General features: G+C 29.6%; 1 protein-coding gene across 9 annotated transcripts in view; it reads right to left on the bottom strand.

Moving 5' to 3' along the window:
* Positions 1-1,214: 1,214 nt before the first annotated feature.
* The window catches only part of LOC107453995 (TBC1 domain family member 31), a 32,446-nt gene continuing 12,604 nt past the window's right edge, over positions 1,215-21,056 (bottom strand). For 5 of the 9 annotated variants that reach the window (XM_087160788.1, XM_087160789.1, XM_087160787.1 and 2 more), the window contains exons 7-20: positions 15,486-15,645; positions 14,755-14,952; positions 13,093-13,179; positions 12,939-13,009; positions 11,661-11,801; positions 11,275-11,408; positions 9,355-9,488; positions 5,324-5,503; positions 4,199-4,375; positions 3,465-3,517; positions 3,293-3,389; positions 3,140-3,217; positions 1,438-1,491; positions 1,215-1,337 (exon numbers count right to left, since the gene is read on the bottom strand). In XM_087160788.1, the coding sequence (XP_087016914.1) occupies positions 1,272-1,337; positions 1,438-1,491; positions 3,140-3,217; positions 3,293-3,389; positions 3,465-3,517; positions 4,199-4,375; positions 5,324-5,503; positions 9,355-9,488; positions 11,275-11,408; positions 11,661-11,801; positions 12,939-13,009; positions 13,093-13,179; positions 14,755-14,952; positions 15,486-15,645 (1,630 nt within the window). In that variant the 3' untranslated portion in view covers positions 1,215-1,271. The remainder of the gene's footprint in view (positions 1,338-1,437; positions 1,492-3,139; positions 3,218-3,292; positions 3,390-3,464; positions 3,518-4,198; positions 4,376-5,323; positions 5,504-9,354; positions 9,489-11,274; positions 11,409-11,660; positions 11,802-12,938; positions 13,010-13,092; positions 13,180-14,754; positions 14,953-15,485; positions 15,646-21,056) is intronic. The other 4 variants (XM_087160791.1, XM_087160793.1, XM_087160790.1 and 1 more) reach the window with 3 other exon arrangements.

Genomic DNA, 21,056 nt, shown 5'->3' with positions numbered 1-21,056 from the left:
GATTTAAATTCCACATGACAAACAAACAGATATTAAAAAATTTAGATAATTTAAATACAAATATAACAAACAAATAAACTTCATAACAAATCAAATTAATCCTCACTTCAAAGCTTCTGAAAACCACTACCAATTCCTAGAAATTTTAGGAGAATAATATTAGTTTTAATGCATCAAATCTGTTTCATGTACTTAATATAATTTGATTGTACAATTTAATAATTCTGCGTACTACATTTTTCTCAAATGCACAGAGTTATGTATTTTTCAAACATAAGAATAGCAATTATGTTATAGCTTCTTTTTAACAAATAGTGTTTGTAAAAATCACGATTTTTTAAAAACTAATATCATATTTTTTTTCCTTTAAAGTTTATTTACATAAATCAAAGTTTTGTTTAAATACACTGATACTTTATCATTTAACAAAATTATAACTAAAACACTTAATAATACAAATTAATCACTGAATAAATAAAATCTAAGTTATTTTGCTTTTATCCAATTTCAACATCATCATGAGGCAAATTAAAAATTTCAAAAGTATATATTCAAATGAACATAAAAAAGAATGAGTATATTCGAAAATCAAGAGTTTATGTACATTTTCCACAAAAATGGCAATTGGATCACCATCTGTTGCATTTTGAGGATTACCAAGATATGACAAATCAGTAACATGACCTGTAAATTCGGTTCTCCCCAATAGTTATTCCACGATGAAAATGGGTTGTGCTGGAAAAAACTGTTCCAGTCTAGGTGTAGACCAAAAAAGAAAAGAAAATTACAGGAATTCTAATGAGGAAATATTGATTTGAGAGAAACTATGTGAAAAAAAAAAAACTGTTCTTGTCCAATCTAATTTTATTTACTTTCTTAACATCAAAGATCCTTTTGAAATGTTTAGGGGATAAATAACTACTTGTCACATTGTGTGTATATTTTTATTTCTATGATTTCAATTAATGTTTGCTTCTGAAAACTCTCAAACCTTGAAATTTGTTTTTCTCAAAATCAGCTTTTATGGACATAAACAGTCCCCCCCCCTAGATTTTCAATTTAAATATCTATTAATAATAAAACGTCAAATTATTTTACATTACAATAGAAAATTAAAATATAAAAGTTATACTCCATCTCCTCTACATATAGCCTCCCCCTTTCCCTCACTTCCTTGTTCTTAGAGATCGATGAATATGTGCCACAACTATTAATAAATAATAAAAAAACAAATTTATTTACAATTTACATAAATACAATTATAAATTCTTTTAAGAATTTTTTCGTCTTAGTTTCTTAATATAATCTTGAAATTCAAAATACTGTTTTTTGGAGTCCTGTAATTGAGACAAAAATACATAAATTAAATCTGTAAGAAAATGCTCATATTTTCATAGTAAAAGCTTAAAAGTTTTAACTAATTAGGTTAATTTTTACCTTAGCATCTTCAAACAGTATTTCTTCTCCGATAGCTTCCTTCAACATGCCCATCTAAAAATATTAAAATGTTATAAATTATGTTTACAATCCGACACTGAAGAAATAATGACAGCAGAGCTTAACATTTAAATAGAATGATAAGTTGGAAACAGTATAGTCTAAGATATAAAAAAGTAAACATCAATACAAAAGTGAATGTTTTAAAAATGAAAAGGTTAAATGCAGAGTTGGCAAGGTTTAGGACAGAATAGAATGATCCACGGTTTAAACCGTCCTGTCCAAAACTTTTTTATTCAGATTATGTCAATTTAAAAAAAATATTATGAAAAATAAAAGGTTAATTTTGAACAATAAACAAAATGAAGACAAGTTTTTGTTTTCTAATAAAAAGTTTATTATTATTTTTAATATTGCATTATTTATCCTTATACAAAAACATTATTTATCAGTATTAAAAGCATATTTAAAGGATAAGGTATTCACTTTTGTTGTTCAATGAATTGTAGAGCTTCAAAAGTTATAAATCTTTTCCTATTATATTATTTTCGTTTTATAAGTTAAAGCAAAGTGTATAAAAAGTATTAAATATTTAATAATTTATGTAATTATTATGTGTACAATGGTCACACAAATAGAATTTTCACCCTTTTACCAATGTTCAATGTTTTGGACACTTTAAAAAAACAGTTTATGACAGTTGAACCCACATGTCCTGTCGAAAACCCTAACCCTGGTTAATGAAATAAAACTGAAAGTTTATAGAGTAAACCCTGAATTTTGCAGTTTCTTATCTTAATCAAAACAACTACATGTCAATTAAAAAGATCTATTTACATAGCTGCAACTCATCTACATTTATGTACCATTTTCTGCATCAAGACTCAATCTTCTGCATTTTGAAAATGTGCTTTAAAATTTTACAGCTTATTAGAATTACTTTATTTATGTATACATGTTCATGAGTAAGGATAGTCTCTCCTGTCTGGCTCAGACAATGATATCTTGGATTTTTGCTGCGTTTCAGCCTGATTAATGTTGTAGGTCATTAATTCATTAAAAGTATAAGATGTTAAGCATAAATAATTATAATAATAAAAAAGAGCAGAGTTTTTTTCTAGCTCAGAGTTATTTGAACGGATTGTGTTACTTCTACATTTTTTTACATTTCTTCTACATTTTTCCTACCTACATTTTTTTAAAAAGAGAGGTAGAGGGTAAATCTTTTTGTTGATGCTTAAATTCAGATTCATAATGTATAGCAGAAATCCAATAAAATTTCTGGATTTAAACATATTGTAGAAAAATTCAACTTGACTAAGAACTTAAAATGTGATTAGTTAGCAACACTTACTAGACTTAGCTGAAACAAGACTTATTAGACTTAGATGAAACAACACTTACTAGCCTACCAAAAAAAATATTCAAATCATGGACTACCAAAACATGCAAACACTTATTTAATAAGCAAAAAGGCTTAAATTGTACAGTTGAAAAAAAGCATATTAGGACATTCTAAATATTCAAACAATTTGGACAATTCTTCAGTAGATATCCCAGATTTACAGAGATTAAACAATTGTGTTTTTTAATTTTTTTTTTATTCCTAACTTTATTTTTAAAGTGTGTCTTGACCATTACAAGAAATAAAAAATTAGAAAACCTAAAATAATTTTGAAACAATTGACTAAATTAAACTTACCTGATTGGTTAAATTTTCTTGAATTAAACTCTGAATTTTCAGTAGTTTTTTATTTAAGGTTTCTAAAGCATCAGCATCCTATAATGATATTGCAATTACTACTTTACATGAAAAGATAATTTTTAAAAGCAAAAAATATTGTTTTAGCCTTACCTGAAATTCCATTGAATCTAACATCAAATCTCTTCGCATCATTTGTAGTTTCTGCAATTCCTTTAAATAATTACTTTTAATTTCTAAAGCATCTTCCCTGGAATTATATAAATATATTTTTAAAATAAAATATGAATAAAGTGGCTAAAATGTTTGTATTTTCAGTACATACCTCTGTTTTAAAAAGTCGATTTCTTGATCTATTATTTTTTTCTTTTCTAAAGTCTAGGGAAAAAAATTAATACATTATATTCAAAAAGCAAATCATAATATACATAATTGTACATAATATACATAATATGCATAAATATACATAATATGCATAAATATACATAATATACATAATTTCATTAGAGCAGAGTTTCTTAAATTTTTTTGTGTGTGAACTTAATAAGCATTGCTCAAATCCGACAAACCCGTGAGTATAGCTATCAGTTTTTTCACTTGGACTTGTAATATACTATTGCAGCTTTAGATCTTTAACTTTAAGATATAGAACAATGTGAAAATTTTTAAATAAGTATCAAACTTAAAATGTAATTCAAATGCGTCAAAACGTTTTTGTTTTAAAATATTCGGTAATTTAAAAACTATTATAATAATCTAAAATAAATATCAAAATTACTAACATTTTTGGCGACTTATGCTGCCGGTTCACGAACCTTGATTAGGATCTAGACCCACAATTTAAGAACTAAATTCGATAATTGCACAAGAGAGTGAATTTACATTCTTTTCTGGATATCAAACTTTTCTTCAGAAAAAATAGTTTTAACACTTCTATGATTTTTTTTTCAGATTGAACATTTTTTTAAAAACCTTTTTGGATTATTAGATATTTGTTATGTTTAGTTTCGCTATCTATCATGCTAGAATAATAAAAACTAATTTGATTTCAATAATTACCTCTAGATCAATTTTCATACGACACATTTGAAAGAAAGATGGATATAAATCTTTTGGGATCGGCGAAAACGTTCCACAAACTGCTTCCGGATTAACAGTTTTAGGTGATTTATTCTGTAGCTCATAAGCCTTCTTTAAGAGCATTGCAGCTGATATGCCATGTTTTCGATAACAATTCTGTGGGAAAAAAAACATTTTTCAACTTAACACCCAGAACATTTGGTTAAATAATATGCAAACTTTGTGGTGATTTTCAGGGTATCATTAAATTTCATGTGATAGGGCATTATTTTTTTCTTCCAAAAATTTTTTGCTTTAGTTCAATAAGCACTTAAAATAGTCCAGTAATTCCTTCTACTTTTTTTCTTGTTGCCTCATCACATGAACAAAATTTTGTCCTGCGATTACGACATGATTTTATTTCATAACAGTCGTTGAACAGTCGACCCAATTTTGGGTTACCAATGTTTGACTCTGTAACCTTGTAATCTTTAACCTAATCCAAAAGACAAGTGAGCTCCTGGATCAAGTGCTTGGAGAAATTTGAATTTGTAGAGGAATTTTTGCTGGAACTAACCCGCATTAGCATTACATGGAGAGAAAAACCACAAAAATCTCCTCAATAGCCTGAGGGCAAGGGAACTCTAACCCAAGATCCATCTATCACTGAGGATATTTTACGTCAGCAGCGTGGTCGGTGCGAGCCGGCGCAGAATTCGTATTGACCAGCCGTTGCTGGTATTCAAACCCAGTTCACCTCATTGGAAGGTGAATGCTGTATCCCCTGAGCCACCCTGGCTCTTACGACATGACTGTTACTAATGGCGGACATTTGCTAAAATATCTTAAGGTGATAATCCACTGTTTCACTTTGATTTACATGTTTAATACTTCCAGTGCCACACATGAAGATATTTTTAAACAAAAAACCGGATCTTTAGGAGGAAAAATGTATGGCCTGCCCCGTGAATTTTCTGCAAGAGTTGTTTCCTAGCCTTAATTATTTTACTGTTATTATTTTTTAAGATTTGCGAGTCTAATTTAGGACATTATTCAAATTCATAATTATAGAAATGCTAATAATTTTGTTAAAGAAATCAATTTGAAAGCCAAATTCCAACTTACTTTAAATTCTTCTAAACGCTTGCATTGGAAAAGTGCAGATCGTATTGTCATACTAAAAGCTGCAACAGCATACAGATAAAAACATGGAGGATTAGTAAATAGATTATCCCATAGCTTAAACCACTCATTTTTGTTAAAGACTTCTGAAAAGGATGTTTTAAGAAGAGACCACGCATAAACCTGTAAAATAAACATTGCATTTGAAAAAGTTAGAAATGAAACAAATTAAACATAGTACAAAGTTAATTTACAAACTGAGAGTTCCATAAAGATCAATATTAACGTATATTTCTTAGAATCCTTGTATAAAAACCCTTGTATTTTCCAGAGTCTTTGTTAAAAATATATTTTAGTAGAGGTTAAGATTAATTACTGCATTGATCAAAATTTCAAGTTTGTTGTATACTGTGCCTTAACAGTAAAGAAAAGGATGTGCATTTTAAGCCTGCAATAATAATAATGAATAACATTATCAAAGTTTTATTTGAGATTTTTGTTCTTAAATCAACGTAAATTCACTAAAAGTTCAAAAGATACTAAATTCAAAATGGGACTTATTTCTTGATTTTTAAAACCCAGTAAGTTTATATATTAGAAGGGTCATTTTATTAGTTTAAAGCTATAAATAAATATTACAGACAGAAAAAACACTTTTTTATTATTTTAATATATAAAATATTTTTTTCAGACCAATTTGGATAAATTGGGTAGCAGTATACTTCCAAATTTTTTTTTTAATTAATCTAAAAAATAAATTATATTTTTCATAATAATTGTTATTTATTTTGGAACTAAAGAATTAGTTTTTTAGTCAAATAAAAATTTCAGCAATTTTAGTGTGGCTTAAGAAAAAAAAGAGAAAACTAGTTTTGTTAAATTTTCCCTTACATACAACATGCCATTCAATATTGTAACTAAATGCAATATAAGATTATTAATTTAAAAAACAAAAAAAAAAAATAATAATTGAAGTTTGCTTTTAATTTTTTCACAGATATTACAATTTTAGTAATAAAACAATTATTTAGTTCAAAAATTGTTAATTACCTTACTTAAGATGTAATAAAGTCTTTATTGTTAAATGAAGTAAAGGAATCTGAATTTATTTTGGAAAATCTATACTTTTAGCAGACGTGCCAACCTAGCAAAATTAACATTCAGGAGTTTCCTTAACAAGAATTCAGGAGATTTCAGGAGGGATAAAAAAAAGCGCACGGTATACAATATTTGACACTTCTAAGGAATTTTAAGTAAAAAATTTATTAAATAATAGAATGCAAGAAATTTTACACACTAATGGAGCACAAATTGTGGAAAAATATTAAATAGAAATAAAATAATTAAACACAGATTTAGAAACAAAATTATATTAGGTAGATACTCTTTATTTAAAAAATAAATACCATTTCCTTAATAAAACATTATTCAAAAACCCTTGACACTGTAATAAAAATGAACAAAAACTTTTAAAAAATAAACAAATTGAAGAACTATTTTATTTTAAAAAACCAATTCAATACTAATGTATAATAATACTAATGTTTGTACACTTGAGAATCAATTATCCGGGATGCGCGGGACCATCGCCATCCCGGATGTCTTAATTTCCCGGTTTTCTGGATCGACCAAAAAGTGGTCGTTAATCGATGTTTTATCGAGCCCAAATTACAAGAAAAAAGTGTAAACGCATTTTAAATTAAGAGAAAAAAGAAGAGCACTCCTAAATCGAAAAAGGAAAAAAATTGTAGAAAAATAACATTTAAAAGAATAAAAAAATTTGCAAGTTTAGACAAGAAAAACAAGCTTAAAAGGAAAACTTATTAATCTAAATAAAAACAACACTTGAAAATTATCGAACCGAAACGATAGTTAAAAAACGGCACTAGCATAAATATTAAAACCTGGAACAAGGCAAGATCAATGGAATTTATAAAAAAAAAAAAAAACCTAATGATAAAATTTAGGAATAAAAATAATTTATTGAGTGCGAAATTTATCAGGAAAAGGAAAAAAAAAAAAAAATCAAACGTAGTGGAATCAGAAAAACGAAACTGCAATCTACTTCATAAATTAATTGTATGTTTAAATTAATAAACAATTTTCCTTTTATTTTTATTTTTTTATAAAAACACTACTTTTAATTAAAGCAGGTGCGATTCCACATCAAGAAAAACTTGCGAATGGTACCGCACTTCCAAAGAATCAGAATTTATTCAAAAGGAAATTTTCTTTATTTTTTATTGATCAATGTCAAATAGATAAATATATTTTTCTCTTTCATCTTCTGTTTGCTGATATGCATGTGCAATTCATTTTTCCCACTCCCTCGTAAATCAAACAGAACACGAAATCAGCATGCCACTCCTCTGAGTTCGATTGACGGCCTAAAGGAGAAAATAAAGATCTAAAATCTTCAAGGACGCGGAAGAAATGACGTTTCTCTGGGTAAACGGGGGAAAAAATTCTCTCCTTTGACACATTTTCCTCTACTCACCTTCAAGGATGAGTCCAATTTCCACTTTTTTTTCCATATCGTTTTAGTTCAAAATGGCGGGAGAAACGAGCGAAACTTTATCTGGATACCGCATAAATGGTTCTCTACTGTATGCATAAAAAAAGAGTTGTAGATTTAGCTCTTCGCAATTAAGTCTTGCTAAAGTCATTGGTACATGATTTTTTGAAATTGGTTGCATACTTCCGTTTCTACTCAGACATCCTTAAAAAAAATTTTTTTTTTAATATACGAAGACTAAGCGAATAATGGATATCACGTTGCTAGTTTACAAGTTTGTTGCCAACCGTGGTAAAATACGAATTGAAAACTATGAAAACAGAAAGATACAATATCAATTATAACAATCGAGAGTACGAGTTTCCCCACTCCTGTACGGACGTCACTCGATATCGTCATGTGACGTCATAGCATTCAACTCCCCACGAAGATTCCTACGAATCCCAGTGTAAGGGGGCGGGTGAAGTAGGAGTGTTAAAGAGGGGTAACGTTGAAGAGGAGGGAAAAATAAAGCACGTGCAGCTACGCCTCAGGCAGATGGTAGTTCGATAAGAGGGGATGGAATTCACCCCGAAAGAAAAACAAAACTTCCGCAATCGCGGAAAAATTAGGTAATTTTGAGTTTGGCCGTCGATTGCAGTAAAATTCGGGAGTTTTTTTAATCAATTCCGGAGGGCGGGAGAATAACTCAAAATTCGGGAGACTCCCGCAAAATGCGGGAGAGTTGGCACGTCTGCTTTTAGATAATAATGGCTGCATAATAATTATCTTTTTTCAAATTTTTTATGATTACTTAATATGCAATTAAATATCTTTTTGAGCAAACATATGCAAAAATCCTAATTTTTAAATGATAATTTTCTTCTTATGATGTTAAGATTTTTCCAGTGTTATTCAAATGTATTTTTTCTAACTATTGAAACTAATACAAAGGTTCCAATTTGGTAGACCAATTTTGTTAATAAAAGATAGATAATTTTTAAAAAATGAAAAAAAAAATCATAATTCTACTCAATTTCAGAAAAAAAATTTGCTGATTTTTCCAGGTATATCAGGAAATTTTCAATGAAAGTCCATACTGTATTTATCCATACCATGACATTTTTCATCAGAAAACTTTGTTTTTTTAATTTTTTTACTTGTAATTTCAAATATTAGATTTTGTGAGCAAAAACATATAATAGAATGAGAATAGAAGCATGGAAAAGTTTGACTAACAAATGAAATTTTATAAAACAATTGTAATAGATGTTAAAATTAGTTCATTCAAATCTCAATAACTAATTACTGTTACTCACAAAGGAATTTTCCAGTTTTTTGTAAAAAATTGGAACTTTCCTTGACTATTCCCTGATTTTTGGAGTTAAAATAAAATTCCCTGACAATTCCAGGTTTTCCTGTTCTCCCTGTACTATGGATATAGTTTTTAAATAACACAAATGAAATAAGAATTGATAAATATAAGCAGCATACAAAATAAGTTTATCAATAAAAAATCCCAAAATACATAGATATTAACCTCAGAAGATATGTCATTTTTCCAAAAATGTATAAGTAGTTGTGGATCATGGAAAGAAATTATATTTTCAACAGCAGATAATATATTAAAAGGGGGAAATGGACAGAAAAGAAACCAGTTCTGGCACCAGTTACCTGAAACAGAAGGGTAAAGAAAATTTTCATCATTGAACATTAAAACTTTACATATTTGGAAATAATATAAAGTTTTTCTTCAAATTGGTAGGCGATATTGAAAATTTAAATGTTATTAATAATTTAAGAATAATGAATTTTTTACACAAAAATTATCAGTAAAATTTTTATATTTTTGTTAAATCTAGACAAATGTTTATGTATTTAAAAAAAATATTCAAATTTAGTAAAATTTGGTTGGTTCAAATTTAGTATTTATTAATTCCATGAGTCACCAATATGCTTCCTTTATTCTTAATTATGCAAATAGTTGTTTTGGTAAAGAGAAAAACTTCTTAACCAGGTTATATCAAACACAAAATAAAAATCTATTAGTTTTTCCTGGTTCTTAAATTGAAACGATCTTAAATAGGTACCATCTTGTTTCCTTGATTTATACAAATGCATTTAAAAAAGTAAAATATTTAATCAAATGTTTAGATCTAGATTGAGAACCTCAATCATAGACCGCACAATGACCTGTATACAAATATTAAAGGAAAAATAACTGTATATTGAAATAAAATACAGTGAATATTTTTAAATGTTTTGGTATAACAAAAATTACCATATAGACATGGCAATATTTTTACTTTCATTACTTGAAATGAAAGTAAAAAGTATGAACTTTTATTTGTAGCACTTTCTCACCTTTAAAATTAAGTACTTTTACTTGTTTTTTCATTAATTTTTTGGGAAAAAATACAAGTGTTTGTAACAAGAATGTCAAAAGAAATCGTTATTATCGTTAAATTTTCCTAAACATTTTACTTGAAACAACATTTTTTTAAATTATTTTTTCTAACAAACAAATATAAAAGATTTCTAAAAAACTTTTTTTCAATTATTTTTTCTCCTTTTCTGAATTTTACAATATAAACATTTAGCTCATTATATGAATAATTTTAAAATAAAACTTCTGTGCTCTATCTTGTACTAGCAAAAAATTAACAACAAATCAAAAAATCGTCATTATTTAAAATTCAAATTTTTTTTTTTTTAACTTTCATAAAAGCGAAATATAGTTTTTACTTGAATGAATTTCAAGGGGTTACCTATATATAAAAATTTTTTTTAAATTTTTTAACTTATTTCTTTAAACAAAAACTATAATGTATCGAATTTGTTCAAAAAATTAACTTATTACTACAAATTCCGAAATTCAAAGCAATATTTCTAAAACTTTCTTAGTTTTAAAATTAACATAATTTAAAACTCCTTTTTATCTGCAAACATTGAATTTTGGTCTCTGGATATTTTAAATGTTCACTATTGCAATAAGTTTTGAAACATTTTCTCGCATTTAAAATTAAGAAAAAATATTTTTTTTCCCATCTATTTTTACAAAGAAAATTAAGGTTACTTTAAATTGTTAATTTCCACAAAATGTACTTTAAAATAATACCCCCCCCCCATTTAGTACGTACTTTTACTCGATACTTTTTAAAATTAGAGCTCACATGTATGCATATAGAGTAGAAAAATATTTGCTCTGTACAGAAATTCCAGTTTCATTTTATCATTATTAAAATTCTTACAAGTTTCTTATTTTTGCTTATTTTCTTATTTTGCAATTAAAAAATGTGTAAACCACAGTAGTTAGTACCATTTTATTTGATTCTTAAGAATTGGGTTTAATCTAAACTTTTAGGAATGCAATACAAAGGATAAATGAACAATACAATGCAATTTAAATAATAAATGAACAAAGCTGTGCAATATAAAGGATGAAACATTATGAACTTACTAATCAATGTGATCAAAATTTCAAAGCATAAAACTGCATTCTTATGAAGGACTTTTATGAAAGGGAAAACTAAACACTGTATGTAGTCCATCTCTTGTATTACTGGAAGCCAACATGCAAGCATAGACATCAATCTGAAAATGTTAAAAATATATAAATATAACAAATCAAATCTCTCTGTTGATTAAAATACAGTAAGTAATTTTAACATGACTTTAGTAATGGAGGCAAAAAATTATAAAACAAACATTGAAGTATTTTGTTTTGTTGTTATTCTTGTTTTAAACATATTATTTTTTAAAATAGTAAGATTTTTTTTAGCATTAAACTTTTTTATGTAAAAAAAGAAAAGTAATTAAATGGTTATTTAAAAAAAAACAATTTACCTTAAAAAAGTCTTTTGAACACCTGGGTTCATAAATGAATAATCTTTCACAAAAGATTTAACCTGGAATGAATCTTGATGAAGTATTTTGAAGGCTTCTTCATTGCGAGGGAGTTTTAGTAATTGTGACCAAATGAAAAATCTAAAAACAAAAGGGAAACAATAAATAAAATAAAGCTAAATTTTCAATGACAATGTTATTTAAAGTATATGAATTAATAAACTGCTTAAAAATTTAATTAGTTTATATTCAAATTAAAATAAAACTTTAATTTTCTTCTTATAAAACAAATAATGTAATCCACTTTTATAAATTAGCATTTCAGTAAAATGGCACACCACTTCTATGACTGGTGTGATGATACAGGGTGAAATTGCATATGACACACAATCACCCCATGTCACCCACGGTGCCATGTCAGCCTAGAGGTATATTTCTAACATTTTTCAGACACATGTGTTGCCTCTGAGTCACACACGTTGTTTCTTTCAGGGTTCTCAGGAGCCATTTTTTGACAAAACAATGCTCAGACTAACCTCATTAAATTTATATAAAAAGCAAATCGACTTGTTCTTAACACTACTAGGTTTAAGGGACTCGTCATTTTGAATTTTATAAGGAAAATTACAAAACCCGTTTGCATTTTTATTTCATCTCTTTTAACGACTTTTATCCATTGATCGAGGTAAATATATAGTGAAGTCTGCTTTCTTCAAAAGTGCTGAAATATTGAAATTCTCTTCGTGGTATACCTATCTCTAGGTATATGCGTCAATTTGACGCGATTGTAGTTTAGGCAAAATTTTGAGTAAACATGCAAACATCACACGAATAATAAATAGGAATGTACCGACAATACTTCGATCCGTTAATCGATATCGTTATCTCAAATGAAACAAGCGATAAACAACTGTTGCCAATAAGCAATCATAGTAAGAACAAATGCAGAATGTCAATGATGTCAGAGTGATGCCAATTGATCAGAGAGATGTGTATAGTGAAATTATTGAATAATAAAAACTTTCCATAAATATATATCTCATATTTTGATTTTTTCTTATTGTATATAATTACATTGCTTTCTAAGTGCTGTTATATGAATTCGTTCATGCGTCAAATTGACGCGTGTTCGTAGGGATAGGTGTACAATAAACGTCCGTAAACCTAGTGTTAAAGGAATACATATTAACGTGATAAGGCTAGTTGCATAAAAAAATTTATTACATTTAACTATAACATTTTAACAACACAATTGTTACAACAAGTACTATAACTAACCTATGTTTCTCTGGATATTCTCCAAAATTTTTTAGAATAGTTCTCAGACCTTTCTCATCGACATCAATAACCTTTAATATCAAAAATATTAATCGTGTTTGTTTTCACAGGTGGATAAGTATATCATAAATATTAGAAACTTTAGAGTAATCACTTTTTTTGTCTTGACTTCCTTCATCTGTACAGATCTAACAGCTTTATGCACTGGAGATGATTTAACTTTAGGAATGTCTTTTACCTGCTAAATAAACAAGATAACACAAAAAAATATTATTCCTCTACAGGGATCTGTCCAGGGCAAATTTACTGCCGTTAAGGGGTAGCTTCACAAATTCAATTTTAGGAAAAACGGTAGTTTCACAAATTCAATTTAAAGAAAAACGGTAGTTTCACAAAATACTTTTAACATATTTTTGAAAAATATATAAATATTTTCTTATTTTACCATATATTTGTGTTGATCTTTTAATAAAATTTTTAAATTTCACAAATTATGTCTAAATTTTCACAAAATAGGTACCTCTAAAAAAGACCTAGACCAGGGGTGGCGAACCTTTATACACCAACGTGCCATTTTTTCTAGAGAATTGTTTGATGAGATCATAGACGTGCCGTCAAATAATTTTGACTTCGTGATTATTGGGAAAATTATAATACTAAATACTATCAACTCAAAACTCTTTATTTACATTGAAAAAAAAAATTTTTTTTGCAATGTCTCAGTTATATGCGTAATTCAACTTAAAGTAACACCAGTGTGACTTCTGTTGTTGCAGATTAGATGACAAATAACTTATATTAGGTTGTACGACATAAGTTTAAGCAGGACTGTTAATTTTTTTGCTAGTTATTTATTGGTAGCTTGTTTTTTATGGTTATTAATTGTTTTTTTAGCATTAATTGTTAATTTTTTTATTAATTATTGTTTATTATTTTGTGTATTTTTTGTGAATTTTAATTTAATTGTTACATATGCTTCATAGTGTAATACCATTTGTGTAAAAACAAATGTGATCGGTGGCGTGCCCGAAATATTGTGTCGGGTGCCATAAATGGCACGCGTGCCATTGGTTCGCCATCCCTGACCTAGACAGACCCCTGCTCTATGACACATTTGAATTAAAAGCAAGATTTAAAAATATTATTTTTATTCACAAATCTGAGAAGGGCCTAGTGATATTTAATAGCCTGCTTAGGAATGAAGCGGAATCTTAAGGCAGAGGGTGCGCTTCTTGTTTTTTCCAGTGATCAACTCATTCACATTTCATCAATGGACAAGAACAAGACTTCAGCCACACACAAACACGTCCCAGCCCGTTTTACAGGGAGGACCCAATCATACTTCATTCATTAATCCACAAATTATAATTTTGATCTGAACCAGAGAACGACCCATCTCCAGTACCCCCAGCAGTATTAATTTGTTATGGGAACTTGGAGGACTTCGTGACCCCAACAGATTTAACTTAACACGCACCAGTCACCATTTAATACAGGGGGGTGCTGCGGTCGGTGGGATTCGAACTCACGTTCTCAGGAACACGAGCCTAACGTCCTTCTAACCAGGCTATCCCAGCCCAGGCTATTTATTAGTATTGTGATAAATTAAAACATAGTAATCGAATTTATCCAAATGGCTGCACTTCCGAACACAAATACATCACTCAAAAGCTGGAAAGGACCTTAGTTGCAGCGGTTGTTGAGGAAGACAATAAATTTTACACAATTTTGTAGTCTTTGATAAGACTACATAATTATGTAAAAAGTAGTCATAAGAAGTAAACAGTAGGCATTAAAAAAAAAAGAAATTGCTTACATTTTTGATAAGAATATAATCTTCCACATCATATAAGTCTAAACTTCCTTGCAAAGACACAGTGAGAATTTGAAGAAAATTATATGCGGTAGAAAGAGACATTATTTTACCATTAGCTGAAACAATTTTGTGTAATAATTCAACGTTTTTAACATCATACAATAGCACTTCACCTTCTGAACTCAAAATGGCGAGTATCTAAAACAAAATAAAAATAGTTGTAAAAAAAACGGCTAAGTAGATAAAGACATTAAATACTACAGTAAAAATATTAATATGAAAATAAAATATGAAAAATAAATTTTAAAAATATAATTTATATAATTTTATAAAATTTGATGATCCTACAAATTAAACTAGCTTTAAAAAAATACTGTGGGACTAATCATTAATATAGAAAGGTTTACTGAATGATTAGAAAGCAGTATATAGCTTAGCATTTAAAACTATTATGGAACCACATTTGGTTCAAATTTCACTGGTGCAGGTGTGCTTTACTTTAAAAGTTGTTTTATTTTAAATAACTTATCGAATTGAATATGAGATTTTGTTTCTTAACCAAAACTTTTAACATTAACAAATCATATATTTAGCTATTTATATCACTATCATGCAAATATAAAAACCTGCAAACATTTTTAATTATAATACAACTTATCAATTAAAATAAAACTCACACTTTATATGATTAAAGTTACTTAAACAGAGACAGAAAAATAAAATTCACTTACATATATGTCAGCTGAATGAGTAGATGATGGAAGAAAACATGTTTGTTTGACCGAAGATACATTATCAGGCAGTAGAATAGTGCTCAGCTGTTTGCCTTCTTCAATATCCCACACAAAAAACCAATTGGATCTCCCAGCACAAGCAAGCAGTTTCTCATCTCTGTAAAGCAAAACATAATAAATATCACAAAAGTTTTATAAATAAATAAATAAAGAAATATAAATATATATATATATATAACAGGGCTCAAACTTAACTAACAGTCCACCAAAGCGCTAAAATTTGACTCAGAACGTAATATTAATTGTCAATGGTCCCCGTCACAAACTATCCATGTATAGGGATAGGAATTTTGTTTTTTTAAACTTAGATTTTATGTTTTAGTCAGCACTTTCGTCACAAACAGTATATTTCATCCTAATTGTGACATTACATATTTTTTTGTGCCAGTTAGGTTACCTGACTGCGAAGCCAGTGGTTGTGAGTTTGAATCCTGCTCAGGGCATGGACTCTGTGTGTTGTACTCTGTTGCATTATGTGTGAATGTGGCGCCCCCCATGAAAAAGTATCTGTTGTAGTGTCATGCGGATTATTTTGCTCGGTTCTATGACTTAGGTTGACTGATACCCACCGTGTAATGTTAAGTTAGCAACACTTCCGAGGTGAAGAACAAGTTCGGTGCCTGCCGTCAGAACAAAAAACATGCTGTATTGCAATTTTTCCTTTGAGTTTAATTTAGTAAATTTTCTTCAATCATAATTAATAGATACAAGTAAATCTTTAGGTTACTGGTTCGAAAGATCGGTGGTTTTAAGAGTAGGAACCGTGACCAAAATTTAGGCACCGGTCCTTCGAACCAGTGAAAAATCTTCTTAATTTTTTCCCTTGTCTCACGAAGGATGAACTCCTGCAAATATTTTTTGACAATAATTAAAAAAATATAAAGTTGTAATTGACAGGAGAAATCCTCTTACTGGATGACAATTTTTCATGTATACGATTGATGATTGCACAAAAAACAAAATTAGTGTTAGTTAAGTAGAAACTTGCCCAACCATTCCAACTTTTTATATCTACTGCTCTATATCCTCAGATCCTTGTTCTTATAACCTAACCACTAAATCAAACGTGTGAATGTTATAAGCACATGGCAAAGAGAACCAGGCTCCAGAGGAATCTTATCAACAGAAACTGAGTATTGTAATATTGAGCAGGTAAAATACCCTGAGAATAAATAGAAAGATGAGGCTTCTTATCTAGAAACTTGCCATAAATGAATCATAGTTTACCACGATCAAGGGCGCCGGCAGAATAATATAAAAGGGGGTGCAACCGTCTAACAAACTAGACCCCCCCCCAATTTTTCCTTTTCTTTAAATATTCTGCTATTACGTTTTTTTTTTTTTGTTATTACATATACTTTCATCTATTAATTTTTTTCAAGATTCATGTATAGAACAAAATAATAGTAACACCTGTGAAAAAATGAAAATATTTTATTAATAAGGAGTTTGGCCTGAATGACAGCTTGCATTCGACATGGGATTGACAAATAAAGATCTTGAACAAAAGTTCATTGGAATTTGCAGCCATTCCTCTTGCAGGGCTGTCTCGAGTTGAGAGAGTGTGCGTGGAGGAGGAAACCGAGCACGGACTTTTTTCTCCAAAAAAAACCCACAAAGGCTCAATGCTATTGAGATCAGGGGACTGGGGACACCACGTTAGATGGTCCACTTCATAATTATGTTAATTTAACCATGTTTGAACACAGTGAGACGTGTGAACAGAGGCGTTGTCATCTTGGAACACAGGACGCTCTCCCGGAAAGAGAGTATGCAGCATAGGGTGAAGATGATCTGCAAGAATGCTTCGGTAATGATCCCCTTTGACCACCCCCTCAAGACAACGAGAGGCTCCAATCAACGGGCAGATATAGCGCCCCACACCATCACTGAACCACCTCCATGTTTTACGGTTGGAACCAGGCAGCCAACATGAAATGCTTCTGCCGGCGTTCGCCACAGGAACACACTTCCGGTGGTCTGGAATAGTGCAAAAGAGGATTCATCAGACCAGATGACTTGTTCCCATTGCAGTTGTGTACATTGTAGGTGGTCTTGGCACCACTGTAGTCTCTTCAAAGCGTTTCGCGCTGAAACTAACGGTTTTGGAATAGCAACTCTGCCATGAATGTTAGAAGCATGCAACTCCCGTTGAATAGTTTTCATGGATACAGAGTTCTGAAGGTGGGTATTCATCTCGGATGTTATCACCGGCAGTGTTGTCTTGCGTTTTCGAGCGACTATCCTCTTCAACACTCGTCTATCATGGTCTGACAACTTCGACTTCCTGCCGCTGTTGTGCCTCGGCGAAGACACCTTATACCCAACTTTGTGTATGCCGACAGAGTCCTTGATTCAGTGGTCCTTGAAACACCTACAAGGTTCGCTGTTCTGGACACGGACGCTCCAGCCAGGCGAGCTCCGATTATCATGCCTCTTTTAAGGTCAGAGAGGTCAGACATAATCTCGTCTTGCTAGAAACAGATTTTTCTCTTGCAAATCTCACACTGCCAAATGCTAGACAGATACCTTGCCTTTCATCACCACTAGGTGGCACATTCTTGCGACACGTGCCCGCCGCTTATTGGACAGTCGAGAACGACTCCATTCTTTCACAGATGTTCCTATTATTTTTTCCTATATCTGTACATTTCTTCATTGTTTACAAGATATTTTAAAAAAATTACGAATTTCCGTGATCCGAAATGTGGAGGAATAGAGAAAATTCTTATGAATCCCTCGAATACATCGATTTAGATATTGGGGCCACACCGTTTTATCCAGCTGTAGCGGAGGCAATCAAAATTGGCCTAACTCTTCAAGCTACTACGTGCACTATTGAATGCACTTTTAGTACAATGCGACGCATAAAAACATGGAATCGGTACTACAATGTCTCACGAGAGATTAAGTAGTTTGTGCATGCTCAGTGTGCATAAGAAAAGAATCAAAGATGACTCAGAATTCATTGAAAATGTTATAAGCAGATTTGGACAGCTAACAGGACTATTACAATTCTTGTTTGATTAAACAATTTTTAATTGTTATGAATCAATAATTGCTTAACTATTTCCTTTTGAATAAAAATATTTTTAATAAAAAAAATTTTATACTCTTTAATTGTTTAAAAAAAGCCAGGGAGGTGCAAGTGCACCCCCTTGCACCCCGCTGCCGGCACCCTTGACCACGATATTACTTTTGGCATCCACTATCCCAAAACTGTGGCTTGGTACACACAACAAATGACTCTTAATTGATACATGAGAAACAGTATTTACATTCAGTCTTACATTATAGTTGGGTCTTGCAACTAAGTTTAAGGATCTGAATTGAGAATGTGTGTGTATCCATTGATTTGTTATAAGTGAGTGACCTGGTCAAGGTTTACTTAGCTTTTTGCTACCGAAGTAGATAAAATTAGTATCAAGTTCCATTGAGAATGTTTTATAAAGTTCATTGTTGGGCTTGTCAATCATATAAAATACTTGCTTCAGAACTAAAACACAAGAGCAACAGAAATAGAGCTGGTCACCAAGTCTGTTTTTGAAATTTAAAATTAAAAAACCAAATAATGACGATATCAGGAACTTTAGGTTCATCATCTGCAAAAAGACTTTTTTTCTTCTTTTTTTAATCTTGGTGGTTTAGAAAAATATATTTTTAGTAGATAAGAGCAATTTTCACCTTATAATGTTTGAAGGTAAGAAAATATAATATATTTAAAGTAATATAAAAAATATATGGAATAATTATTAAGATTGTTTCCACAAAAAGAAATGTAGGACAACTAATAGAACTGTATTCAACAGCAATAAAAGTTTTCTGAAACTAGTGCAAACATTGATATTTATACGTTCAAGTGCTATCAATTTGCAACTTAACCAGGGATGAGATTAGCCAAAATGCAAAAAAGCTCAATTTCCACGATAGTAAATTTTACGCAAGCGCAACCCTTTAATAATAAATTCCAGACAGTTTAAGGTAATAAATAATGTGTTGACATACAATTGTGTACTAATCTATTATTATATAAATGATTACATTGATACTTAACATTTAGTGAAAATAAAAATTACCAATTGAATAAATAAAGCTGGAAATTATATTTTTCCTCAGTTCACATACGAGACAATTATTACTTGAAAAACTACCTGGTTTAGCAAATTTAAACTACTGAGAATATACATTAATATTTCATTTCTTTTAATAAATACTGTTATGTGATTTATAGCAAATATATCAGTAATATTACTTTTAAAATTATATTGGAAAAAATTATCTAAACAGTTGCTGATTGTCATGTAATTTTTTTTAACTAAAATAGCAATTTTTGTATGTTAAGGAGTTACTATGTACTTCTACTTCACTGTTATTGATATGTTTCAGAGGGCTTTAGTTAGATCAGACTATAATATGAACATAATGATTCGGTCCATTGTTAATGTTTTTTTCTCCAATATATTTTATTTGATTGATTGTTTTTTATTTGATAAGAATTTTGCATTTTTTAGCATAAATAACAGCAATTATAAATAAAAATTTGATGATGAGTTAATTAACTCTTTATCCAAAAAAAAGAAAAGAAAAAAAAAATTATAAATAAATTAAATCCCCTTTTAAGTGATTGCTCTTGTTTGCTATATCTTTTATGTGTGCTATATTTAGTCGTTAGTCCATCTTCAAACATCTTGTGACAAATCCTATTTTTTCTTCTTAGCAAGTACAGAATGCAAGTTTTGAATATATTCCCTTCCAGTTTCTCTGATGTTATAACACTTACATATACTAATAATTGTCGTTAGAAAAACAGTCACCTTTATAGTAACTAATTTTTTAAAAAAAATTTACTTCTTACAAGAATCGCAATAGTTGATCTTAAAATTGCGTGAATATGAATAACAATTATGGATTTTGAAATCACATGAATATGAAACTAGATATACGATTTTGAAAATGAGAAAATACAAACTGGTACATCGAATTTTTAAAACGCCTAAATACAAATCACGATTCATAATTTTTAGATCGCGTAAATACCATCATGATGCATAATTTTTAGATTGCATAAATAAGAATTATGATGCATAATTTTTAGAATGCGTGAATGCGAATCCCAATGCCTTATTTTAAAATAACGTATAAATACGAAAATCAATGTTTGATATTATAAACCACTTGAGCAAATCAAGACATTGAATTTTAAACTTGCGTGAATACGAATCGCTACATAGGTTTTTAAAAAGGTGTAAATACGAACAACAATATTGGATTTTTAAATCTCGCAAATAAGAATTGCAACGTACAATATTCAAATCGCGTGAATAAGAATCGCAACACATAAATATGAAAAGCTACGTTTGATATTAAAATCGTGTGAATAAGAATCGAGATATTAGCAGATTCCAGGCTTGGGACCTCTAAAAGGCTTGTCAGAAGCAGCGTCGTTTGAACTACGAAAATCGGATCTATCTGGAGGGCTGGTAAAAAATTCGGAAAATCTTATCTGCT

Source organism: Parasteatoda tepidariorum, chromosome 4 (assembly GCF_982258835.1).
Source record: "Parasteatoda tepidariorum strain Cologne lab strain chromosome 4, Ptep-v5.0, whole genome shotgun sequence".
Taxonomy (NCBI): Eukaryota; Metazoa; Arthropoda; class Arachnida; order Araneae; family Theridiidae; genus Parasteatoda; species Parasteatoda tepidariorum.
Note: the sequence above shows the minus strand (reverse complement) of the source record. Positions and strands in the feature narration are given on the sequence as shown.